At 33.0% G+C, this 12,800-nt stretch overlaps 1 protein-coding gene across 4 annotated transcripts in view; it reads left to right on the plus strand.

Annotated features, from left to right (window-relative positions):
- The window catches only part of GALNT13 (polypeptide N-acetylgalactosaminyltransferase 13), an 812,973-nt gene extending 800,594 nt beyond the window's left edge, over positions 1-12,379 (plus strand). For 3 of the 4 annotated variants that reach the window (XM_069080110.1, XM_069080112.1, XM_069080114.1), the window contains 2 exons: positions 766-963; positions 6,567-6,698. In XM_069080110.1, the coding sequence (XP_068936211.1) occupies positions 766-951 (186 nt within the window). In that variant the 3' untranslated portion in view covers positions 952-963; positions 6,567-6,698. Of the gene's footprint in view, positions 1-765; positions 964-6,566 lie in introns of all 4 variants that reach the window. The other variant, XM_069080111.1, reaches the window with a different exon arrangement.
- Positions 12,380-12,800: the final 421 nt, after the last annotated feature.

A 12,800-nucleotide genomic window follows, 5' to 3' on the forward strand; every position in this document is an offset into this window, starting at 1 on the left:
TTTGGAACTATCCCCAAATGGCTATAAAACTCTTTGATCAAGAAATACCACTACTAGGTCTGTATCCCAAAGAGATCATAAAAAGTGAGTGGAAGGATCCACATGTTCAAAAATATTTATAGCAGCTCTTTTTGTGGTGGCAAAGAATTGGAAACTGAGGGGATGCCCATCAATTTGGAGGATGACTGATTGAGTTGTGGTATATAAATGAAATGGAAAACTATTGTTCTATTTTTTAAAAAGTATAAGCAGGCAGATATCAGGACAACCTGGAAAGACTTACATGAACTAATTCTGAGTGAAGTGAGCAGAACCAGGAGGACACTGCACACTTACAGCAATATTGTGAGATGATCAACTATTATAGACTCAGCTCTTCTCAGAAATGCAGTGATCCAAGAAAATTCTAAAAGATTCCTGATGGGGAATGCTATGCACACCCAGAGAAAGAACTATGGAGTCTGAATACATATCAAAGCATACTGTTTTCACTTTTTTTCTTTCTCACAGTTTTTACTTTTTGTTCTGAGTCTTCTTTCACAACATGACCATTGTGGAAATATATTACATATATATATATGTATATTTGTAAAGTTACTTGCTCTCTTGGGGAGGGAGGAGGGAAATTTTGAATCCAAAATCTTATGGAAATGAATATTTAAAACTGTAATTAGAAAAAAATACTACATGTTTTCATAGGACTTTGGTTACTGTTTTTATACTTTATTTTATCATCATTCATTCTTTCTTCCTTTTGTCATTTAGACCCAAACTATTCTTCACATAATTACCCAGGGTTGTCTCACAGTGAGCAAACTAACTGATGACTCCCAAGGTACCACGGTGGAAATTTGTAATGGGAGTCCTTTACAAATGTGGATGCTAAGAAACTTTACAGTATTGGAAGTTTTAAGGAAAGTTTTTTACAGCCCTCTTGATTACAAGCTCTAGCAATTATGAGAGGTTAGTATTGTAGGCTACGTTAAATGGTGTATAGTTTAAAGTTTTGACTCTATGTTATGCAATTCCTCAAAACTTGGGATTAGAGAAAAATCTTTATTTTGAGATATTTTCTGACAGTGTTGGGTTTTTTTTGTTTGTTTGTTTTTTACCACTTAGATTTTCATTGATTTAGCAGTAGAAGATTATTCACTGTGATTTAAATGGCATAATATAAATGATTCCCCTGTTTTATTATTTACCTATAATTATATCATATACATGACCATAAAATATAATTGAAATATTTTGTTGTTACACAAGATTGTTTTGGAACATGACGATGTTTTGAGATTGGTTACATTTTTGTGTTTCGTTTTGGTCAGGACCTGTAATTTTATGAGTATAAGGAGTTCCAGGTAGGGAACTTCATCTCCAAAAACAGATTAGTACCTTCTTCATTTTTTCTCTTGGAAAGCAATGAGAGATTGACTGACTTGCCCATGGCCACTCAATCAATATTAATCCAAGGCAGTACTTGAATCTATGATACCTGACACTGAAGCTGGTTTCTACCTACTATACCAGAGGTGTCAAACTCATATATAGTTTGCAAAACTCCCAGTGCTGCCTGATCCAGATTAAAATATAATTGGAAAATGTTTAACAAAATATATAAAAATATGATTAAGATAGATAATGTTAATTTATTGTTTTCTAAATCAAAATGAGGTCAACAGCCCAGGTCTATTTCAATTTGACACCCCTGCACTACACCATGCTATCTCCTGTCTCTATCAAAACAAAATTTCATGTCAAAATACAAAGTTCGAATAAATGTCTTATTTATTTCTATGTAACCCTAAATATCTGGATATTTAGAAACATTAAAACAATTGTCTTTTTTTCCATTCACTTTCAAGAAAAAATGCATTAATTAATCATTTAAATTTAAATAATTTAAAAGCATTGGATATACATATACACCAAATGCTGTGCTAAAGTCTAAGAATATAAAAGCAAAAGGAACATATCCCCTGTCTTTCTAAAGCTTACATTTTAATGTGAAGAGGAAAATATGTAAATATAGGAATATATAAATATATATATGTATATAAATATGAAGAGAATATATATGTATACATACATATATGCATATACAGACACAAATATGTATGCATATATGTGTGTATACACATGTGTGAGTGTGTGTGTGTGTATGAAGGTGTAGCCAATGAAGAGTATTTATGTTAGGAAAGTAATCGCTTGTTTTCATGCAGATGATTCCTATATATTATGGAGAGGTTATAATGATTTTCTTAAAATATGAGTATTTAGATAGTGTACATAATTAAAGTTTGTCTAGGCTATATCTTTCTATATTCCATAAATATAAAGATGAATAATTTCTCTGTATTGTTTTGTAATTTATTAGCTAATGTAGAAAACTATATAAAAATGTTGTCAAAGAATTTGATAAAACAATTGATTCCGAATTTATCACTGTGGTTTGTGATTTATTAGTATCTTTAAAAAACAGCCATTCCTGGTTGTGATGTTTGGTTCACTTGAACAACTGCTCTAATTTTCTATATCTAGATTATATTGATTAATAATAATTATGCAACAATGTTATTTTTGCTTGAGGTTCTTTTGATTCCAGGAATTTATTCCTAGACTTAGAATAACATACTAACGTGTGGTCTTTAGGAGAGAAGTTTAGTTGAATTCTATTTTTAATTTTCACCGAGCAACATATTGAGTTCTTTTGACTGCAACATATAATTATTAAATAGAAATATGTTTTGCATGACCACACATATTTAACCTGTGTCAAGTTGCTTGCCTTTTCAATGAAGGATGCGGGGAGAGAAGAAAGCAGAGAATTTGGAACTCAAAGTTTCAAGAAATGGATATTAAAATTAATTTTACATACATGTGAGGGAAAATAAAAAATTAAATAAATTAAAAATAAACATTTCAGGAGACAGTATATAATAGAAGCCAGATTTATGAAATGGCTACTGTAATGCAAATTTCTAATAGTTGTGGAAAAAAACAAGAATAAAGTGAAATAATCAGTGTCTTCAAAGTGCTCACAATCTCCTTGGCATATCCAGTATAGACACCCATTAGTAAATAAAAAGTAATATCAGGACAAAGAGAATTAAGAACTTGAGAGGTTAAGGACTGGTCAGGAACTTGAACTGAGTCTTAAAAAGTAGGAACTCTAAGAGGTGACAAAAAATAGTAAAGCACATTTTGGACAAAGGGGATCCTTAACATTAAAGGAATGTTTCTGGACTGAATTGTGTAAAATAAATATTTTGACCTGAACAAATAGAGAGATGATCAAACTAAAAAGCTATTTGATTGTACTAATAAATGGTAATGGAAGACATTTCTGGGGATAATTGAAAAGACCAGTGAAAGGCTAGCTATAAAAGAAAAAAAGATATTGGCTGAATTAAAGTAACATTAATGTAAGCAGTCAGTAGAGTAGCCTCTCAAGCTGCATTGTTTTTCTAGGTTTCTGCAACTGATCTAAGGAATATACAACAAAAGCACTTTCAGCGACACAAACCAAAACCCTTTGTTAATAAATTATTGCTTTATTAAAGAATACAGAAATGATGGGTGTAAAGTAACATGCCCTATATTTTTCCTTGTTCCAAGACATTGGAATAACTTCTACATGTATAAAACATTACTGAGTACTTTCCTAATTTCTGTCTTTTTCTCCAAACTACTTTAAAGGCCTTCTTTTATTTTTAACCCACAATGCATATTTCTCTCCCATTTCCATTTCCCTCCATTTTCCATTTTATCTCCGTCTGTTCTGAAGGGTTGTAGGGAAATGGGTGAGTTTCCATTCCTTAAAACAGTTTGGTCTAGGGCCAGTTCCAAAAGTCTTTTTTTTTTCTCTGACAGAACAAAAGAGTTTTTGTTTTGTCTTTGATAGTACAGTTAAACTCTTTTAAAGACTAGCAAGTCTTTCATCAGGACAAAGACCCCCAGAGGATCAGAGCAACATTCTGTGAAGTGCCCCATCTGCTACCATACCCTGTGGAAATACTGTATTCCATTCCACAGCAACATTCATACCCCTTCTGCTATGATAGATCTCCTGCCTTATCTACTCCCATACCTTGTGGAGATACTATTTCATCATCTACCAGGCCCTCAAGGTGGAAGAAAAGTCTGAACGGGGACTGACTGGTGAAGAAAGAAAAATATGACTGTGACATTTTTTAGTGGAGTAATTATGCTATTTGGCAGCTCTAGATAAGAGGTGAACCTGGATTTGTCTAGTAAGGAGAGTAGAGAGTTCAAAATATAAGAAAACGTGAGAATTCATCTCCACTGTTCCTTATGTGCAATTTACAAAAATCAACCACCATCATATTGGAGATGAAACTTGCATTAATGGCTAGTTTTGATACCTCTAATATAATTTCCTATCTTTGGCTGAGTAGATAATATATATAATAAGTATTATCAGCTTATGAGTATTGTTACCGCAGAATATTAGTTACTGTCCATGAAAATAGACTGGAATGCAGCTTCCATATATTTATCTTTATCTACATCTATGTATCTATATCTATCATCCATACCTATCTATATGTGCATGTAGATATAGAGAATGTGTGTATATACATGTATGAATGTGTATATATGTAGTACATGTATACATACATGTATGTATACAAAATGTATGTATGTCTAATTAATTAAGCAAAGTCTTAGGTTGAAAACATGTCTAAGGATTCTTCTTCAATAGTAGATACTGTTTAAGGAAAAGATGGGAATAAGCAATAAAGTTAGAAAGAATGAAAGGACTATTTTTCAGTGTTCAATCCAAGTCCCTGATTATTAAAGATAAAATATGAAAAGAAAGCACAAATGTAAAAGAACACATGTTTTTAGATCATATAGCTTTTATTTCCTTTCATAAGGTATAACAAAAATCCGCTAATACTATTGATATAGATAATATCTATCTTTTAAAACCCTTAATATTATAACAGAACAAAATAGAATGTATTAATAATGATAATAATAGCATCTAGCATTTACATAGTACCTTCTACATACCTGGCACTATTTTAAGCACTTTTAAAATAACCTATCTCATTTGATCTTCACAACAATACCATGGATAATAGGTGCTGAGGAAACTAAGGCAAATAGAGGTAAAGTGACTTGCCCAAAGTTACACAACTATCATGTATCTGAGGCAGAATCTGAATGTAGGCCCTCTGACTTCAGGATCATAGTTCTATTCTACAAATTTCTTAGTGAGTTTGAATCTTAAAGGCAATGTTAGATCTTTTTGCATTTCCATTTTCCAATTAATTATTGTATCAACTCCAGAGTTGAAAGCCACTCCTTTCCGTGGTGGTATGTATCAGATCTGCTTAATTAGCTTGTCTGCAACGAGCATAGCTGCAGCTACCTTCTGCTCTCAAAGTCAACTACTCTTTGGGTAGAGACTTGTGTTTGCCTGCTATTTATTGAATGCTATCCACTAGGAATATCTGTACCTACTGTATAATCTAGTGATATATTTTGCATGCTGATCAAAAGGATGCCAAACAACTAATACATAAGAAAAGCATCTCCTGGAAACAGCTTGGTATATGATACTCAGTTAAAATTCCTTTATGGATGGGACTTCTGCAATGTAGCTGACACCCTGGATGAATCCAACTTTAATCTTCTGTTGAATATGCTAATATTTTAAATATACATATAAATACTGGTGAAAAGAATAATGACAAAGCCCTACCAGTCAAGTTCATTGATTCCATTTTCAATTATATAATCTTTCAATGTTTTACAACATACAATCATGTGTTTTATTTAAGTTTAATCTTGACACAACCATCTGAGGTGAGTAGAACAGGTATTGCTAGCCATATTTTACAGGAGAGGAAACTGAGAAGTCAATTGACATTCCCAAAGTCATGCAGCTAGTAATAATGATATACTTAATATATCATTTTAACACTCTGTGAGGTAGTACAATTATTATTAGCCATTTTTACAAGTGAGAAATCTAACTTGAAAATCTGAGATTCAGAGAAGTCAAGTGACTTGCTCACAATCACAAGCAATAAGTATGAAAGAGAAGATTTGAACCCAAATATTGTCTTCTATATAGTATTCTATCCAGCATATTAAACTTCTCTCTACATATAATAATCTGGATCAGTAGTTTTTAACCTGATCTATATTATTAATTCATTTTTAATATTTTGATAGCTGCATTTCCATATAGTTAGTTTCCTTTATAATCCTATGGATTTTATTCTATACATTTAAATAAATAAAATTATTCTGAGAAGGGTTCCATTGGCTTCAACATACTGCCAACAAGGTCCATATCTCAGACACACACACACACACACACAATCGGGAGCCTCTAATCTAGATTATTAATCAAATGTCACACGTATATTTTTCTATATAAAATATGTGCCAGAAGGTTAGCCTGTACTGTATACTAAGGAAAAGTGTGATATTATTAGTGCTAGATTAGGTCTGCTGAGTTTAGTTTGTTGATTGTCTGACACATACAGACATACATGTGAAAATAAATGTGCCTTGCTTACATTTTTCAGAAACTCACGTTGAGACATATCAACAGCAACCAGTGTCTTGATGAGCCTTCAGAAGATGACAAAATGGTACCTACCATGAAGGACTGCAATGGAAGCCGATCCCAACAGTGGCTCCTCCGCAACATGACCTTGAGTGCCTGAAGTCAGAAGAGTGTCACTACATTTCCTTAAGACCATTGACACTTTTATCTTTAATTTCAGTCAGGTGAAGGCATAATTCACTTGGGGAAATGAAAAGCTTAAAAACCCTTTGCTATGACCAGACATGGGGTTTTGTGTTTGTTTTCCCTGCTCTGGGCAGATTTGTTGTAACCCCCTATGAATTTTTTATATTTGTTCAAAGGAAGCACAGTTTAAAAGCTATAAAGATCATAGATGCTATTATAAATATTACAGTGAGTTTGGAATACATGCACAGATATATATATATATATATGTATACATATATATGTATGTATGTGTATATGTATGTAAAATCCCTTTTGAACTTCATCTCCCAGGGTTTGTTTGGCCTTTTAATTTTTATTCTTGGTTGTTCTAGTGATATCACAAAATGTTGCTTGAAAAGGGACATACTATAAAATGCCTTACAAAAGTAATTTTGTGAAGGATTATGTTGATTGTTTTATAAACTTTCTCTTTTTCTAATTGTCCTTCATGGGAACATGGATCGACTATTATTTACTGTCATATTTTGTTTTATTTTTAAGACTCAGCAGAGTATTAAATTAACAAGTTACCTGAGCAGTAAATTCACTATATGTGATGAATGTTTCATGTTTTAGTTCAGGATAAATATGAAATTATAAAATACTTAAATCCTACGTTCTTGGTTTTAACAAATCAAATTTTAACAGCAAAATCTTTTTAAAAATTAAAATAAATTTAATCACAAAATGTGGAAGAGAAGCTGATGAACCTGAGTCACAGGGATCATAGCAGGTAAGAGTAAATTATCCAAGCTCCAGTTATCCTCATCACTTCAAAGTTGAGTAAAACCCAAAAGAACCAGCCAGAGTTGATGTCTAAAACTTCGCTTTTGATCACTGACTTTTGTGTCTAAATGTAGGAACACTGAAGCCATCTGGTCATTTTGCTCTAAGCTTCACATACTGTGGCCTCCCAATAGTGCAGTATAGAAACTCAGCATGGTAGATTAGAGATTGAATTCTAACTCTCACTTTTGAATTCTCTACCATTGCAAGGTTTCATAGAGGTCACTTTCTTTTTTAATGTGATTTCCTATAAAAGGAAATAGAGGAGCATCAAAATTTCATTGTCGTGCACTTCTACCACTGGCGAATCCATAGGAACATTCTATTTTTAATATATGTTTCTAAATATTATTCATAAAGAAATCATAATAGATTGCATTTTTTTGTACTCTCTCTAATCATACAAGTCAAATCCCCTCAATATGTTAGTTAATGCAAGTCAATTCAATTCACTAAACAGTTATTTAGCATCTACAATGTGAGAGACACTGTACTGGCTTCTGGGAATACAAAGACAAAAATGAAATATTCCTATCCCTCAAGAAAGTCACATCACAGGGTGGAGGAGTAATTTTTTAATGACTTGTACCAACAACAACAATCAAATCACCTAATTGCCAACCTTTGAGTAATGAGCCTTTTGGAACTTAGCTGGACGAGGCTAGACAAGCAGCACACAGACCATCAAAATAGACAACAAGAGTCACCTCCACAATGTAGTGAGGAATAAATAGTAGGACTGTAGTAGAAGCCTAAATGCCCTTCATTATACCCATATTTTACACATTATAAGGTACAGGCCTGACAACATTAGCTTAATCCCCAATCCCTTCTGTCTTTCTGAAAGTCTTTATGTATAAAATTGCATTGGCTATCAGTAAGCCAGGAGACATGGGAAACTAGAGAATTATGGAGAAAAAGACAAATTTCTCCAAGTGTATTCATGCAGCTATATACATGTTTTACACCTCTGAACATTCCTTTGCCTATGGAGAGTTTCTGAGGGCGCTCCTTTCTTTAGATGAAAGTACACATAGCAGCTTGAGGCAAATAGGTAGTGAAGACAGGAAAGGAAACACTCAGCATAGTGCATAAGATGTAGGGCTTTTTCAAGAAGCTCTTCCATAAGCTTTTCAATACTATTGTTGCCCTAGATTCTTTACCCTACACGTCCCATAAAGGAAAGAAGGGAGCAAGCTTAGGACTAGGAGTGTCATGATTATCAAAGATTGCAATTTCTATACCATATAACCAAGGACATCATATGTCATAAACAGGGGAGATAATTAATGTAACAACTATGAGGATTCTTTTTTTACTCACAGAAGCTTTCTTCTTCAGGGAAAGGATTTAATCAACTCTAAGATATTAGAAAATTCAGAAGTATCCCTTGGAACATAACTGCCAGCCAAAGGAAGCATGGACTTTGCTTATTGAATTTTCCTTCTTTTTGTACCCCTAACCAGTTACCATCTGACATCCCTCTTTATAAGCTATGTGGCTTAGATATGCACAGGGCATAGTGTCCCTGCATGTCATAATTCTCTCCAAATTAGGGAGGGTGTGAATTCAAAGCCTCTTTTTTGATAGCCAGTTCTCCCTATTAGTGCTCATTGCATTAAAATATCATGTATATTTCCAACAAAATAGGGCATTGGTTGGATGTTTCATTGCATGATAATCCTGTGGCATGGTACATGATTTTTTTTCTACTTTTCGTATCCTGCCACTGGATTTTAAATACTTTATAGACTATTTATGGCCAAATTGGGGTATGGATCAAAATTGCATTTTGAAAATATCGGAAAGACTGAAAAAAATAAATCACTCTGATGACTGGATTGACTTGAAATTATGTCTAACCTACTCCTGCTTCTCATTTGTTTAGACATATGTGTGACTCAAATAGGAATGAACAGGTATTTTAGACAAGTCCATAATTCTATCTATGAGACTGCCAGATATTTTATGTCATCTAATATCATTTAATAATAGCATAAGGCTAAAATAGACTTTTTGGTGAAATCAAACATTAAAAATGAGTGGTCATGATTTGCTTTCAAAGGGTCTTTAAGCTTAGGGACCCATACCAAAGGGGCAGGGACCTGAAAAAACAAAGGTGACATTGACAGTACTTTGACTTCATAGAATCCATACAACTGAATTCATATCCTTTGAACTTGAAATGGAATCAAGTTAAATAATGATCACCAAATTGTCCAAAAAGAGTTCTATGAACTTGTACCTGACACATTTATTGCACAACATTTTAAAGTCAAATTTCAGATGATTTTATTTTGACTAGATTCCCTTTGGTCACAAGAACAGATAATTCCTTTGCAAGGAACTCCATATAGTAAAATAGAAAGGATTTTTGTCTCCAAGATAGTGAAATTTTCCTTTAAAAAATAAAATGACTTTTTAAATGAGCATCATTTAAAAAAATATTTGCTGCTACATTATGCCAATAGAAGCATTTTTACTTTGGAGTTTTGTGCTTATTGCCAATTGATGGCATATCTAACATTCAGAGTTTTTTTTTAATTTCTAAAAAATAATAAGGTAGGCATTTGCAATCTCACATCACTGCTACAATCTACTTTCATGGGAGAGCCAGAACCAGAGATAGAGGGGAGGAAATTCAGGCATCATCTAGACCAACCCCTTAATTTTACAGATGAGAAAACTGGCATCCAAAGAGTTTGTAACTTGCCTCATGTCATGTAAGGGTTCGGTGTATTATGGGAACCCAGGTGTTCTGGCTCCTAGACCATTTCATATTGTACCATATGTCTTTAACAAGCAATCAAAAATCTAAACCAAAAAGGAGAAAGACAGAGAAATACTTCACTTATTATTATTGTGATGCTTCAGAGGTATTAAAATTTCTGCCATCTAAATTGATAATAATTCCTAAACTCCAAAAACAGAAAATGCCATAATCTTATACCTAAAAAAGTTATGGTCCTCTTTTTTTTTAAAGGATAGCTGGCCAATTAAATTCTGTTAAAGAATATTCCATTTCCATTGTATAAATTAGTTTTCCTGAAAAGAAACTCTCTGGAAAAGGGTGTTCTGGTCTTCCACGACTATTGCCTTCTTCACTGGAGACCAGGTGAAAATTAGCCTGTCCTTACTTCTTGCAACCAGGACCGGATGATTGTTCCTATAGACTATTGCCGGGTCCAGTTCCCAATATCTCTTGAGAAGGTTGAGTGATGTATTCTCAAAGATTACTATGTCTATGGAGCTCAGTACCCTTATCATGCTGAATCAGGCCTATAGAATATTTAAATCAGTTCATTTTGGCTGTTTTCTGGGTTCAGCATAAAAAAAGACCAAGTGTGGTAAGTGCAGAAGGAACAAGGTACCATGGATAAAAGCATTTGCCTGGACATGGAAGTATGGGATTTGAATGCTGGCTCTTTTACTTGCATGGTCAAGTCAGTTTGTTTTCCCCATTCTAGTCTCCCCTCCTGGAAATTGAGGGGATTGGACTAGATAATCTCAAAGGTTTCTTAGAATTCTAAATCTTTTGAGGCATATAAGTATATGGATGCATAAACATATATACATGACATACACATATATCTATACACACAGATATGTCTGTATATATAAACTATCCCAATAACAGTTTTAAGATGGAGAAGTAATTACTCTTAAACTATATTCTACTTTCTGCACTTTATAAACAAAAATCTTACCTGGATAAAAAAAATTTGATTGTGTCTCACCAATAATTAAATTTATGAGCCTATGAATCTGGTCTCATATAAGGCAACTCCTATATAAATGTTTTAATTCTAGAAGCATCTCTATTAGGTGTACTGCTTTTACAAGTATGCAGAATTTGGGAAGTGCAAGGAAATAAAGAATAAATGTTACCACCTAAGAGTCCTTTTTCAGCATACCTCTTACCTACACATCTCTAAAGTAACTTTAATTCAGTGGATAGCAAGAATTCCATTAATTTCACAAGACCTTTGGCTTCAGGATTCTGCCCAGGTGGTACACAGTATCCACTATTATTTCACCTGTATATCATTATATGGAATAGATAACAATGAGCTTTTCTGCTGTACAGTTTCTGAACACATCTGGTGTGACTACACCACGTTTAAACTGCTAGTAAATAAAAGCTACTGTATGATCTTGAGGTGTTGAATGAACACCAGGGGTGTGTTTGAAATAGGTTGTGTGAAATTTAGTGTCCAATGTCTGTTTTTTTAATGTTCAATAACTTCTCCAGGCAATTTTCACTGTAAAAAAATACAAAAACAAAACAAAAAGTACATTTCCTTCTGATTCAGGGAAACTTTGTTAGTTACTTTCATTTTGAGACAAAGAACACCTTTATAGTAATGATGTCATACTTGACCAATGTCACCAGGGTTTTGCTAGAAATATTAGATCATCGTTTCAGTCAGTTTCCCATGAATTAAAAGGATGATATGGTAAAAAAAAAATTGATTAAAGTTGTGTCTATGGTGATTTTAAAAAGGAAAACTGCATTGCCCATTTTACTTTTTCAGACAAAAATTGGTTCTTTTTTCTTGCTGACAGCTAAAAAAGGAGATATGATCTCTGGCCCCTTTATTCAGCCAGGATTGACACATCTTTATGAAGTCATTTCTAAAACTTCCTGAATACATGCTTGAGACATGAATCTCATAAATTTATAAAAGTAGATTGTGCATAAAATTACACATTTTAAATGTTGTAATAGTTAAATGGTATAATGATTATCTTTGCTGTAAATTTAAATATTTATACATTTTTGTAGAAATAAAATATACCAATTTAGTTTTCCTATGGTATATGTTGTCTTTTTTGTAAAACTATCAAACCAATTGAAAGTAGTTTATATTTATGTTCTATTTGTGGAATGAATTAGTTAATTGATAAAGTCCCCAGATTGTCATTCAGCTTCAGTGGATTCTTGCAATACTAGTTCTAAAAATACTTTTGATTGTCCCAGATCCCCAGACTGACAACATTAATAATGATTTTTTTAAAAGTTTTTGTTTAACAAATATAGCTTTTAAAATGAATGAAAAATGAAGCTGATACTATATAACAAAAAACTCTTTGTGAAGTGGTATAATTTACTTTCAAATTCTCTTTGCCCAGCAGTCAGGTGAACATAGGTGACTCCAGAAAAGTAAGTTCCAGTTTTGTAAGGGCAGGGTAGAATGAAACTGCCTCTTTCATCAGTATAGTGATTTTCTAGAGTGGT

The sequence above is a fragment of the Petaurus breviceps genome, unplaced genomic scaffold, assembly GCF_028583685.1.
Source record: "Petaurus breviceps papuanus isolate PSGF00001 unplaced genomic scaffold, PetGlider_PUasm1.0 91133, whole genome shotgun sequence".
NCBI lineage: Eukaryota > Metazoa > Chordata > Mammalia > Diprotodontia > Petauridae > Petaurus > Petaurus breviceps.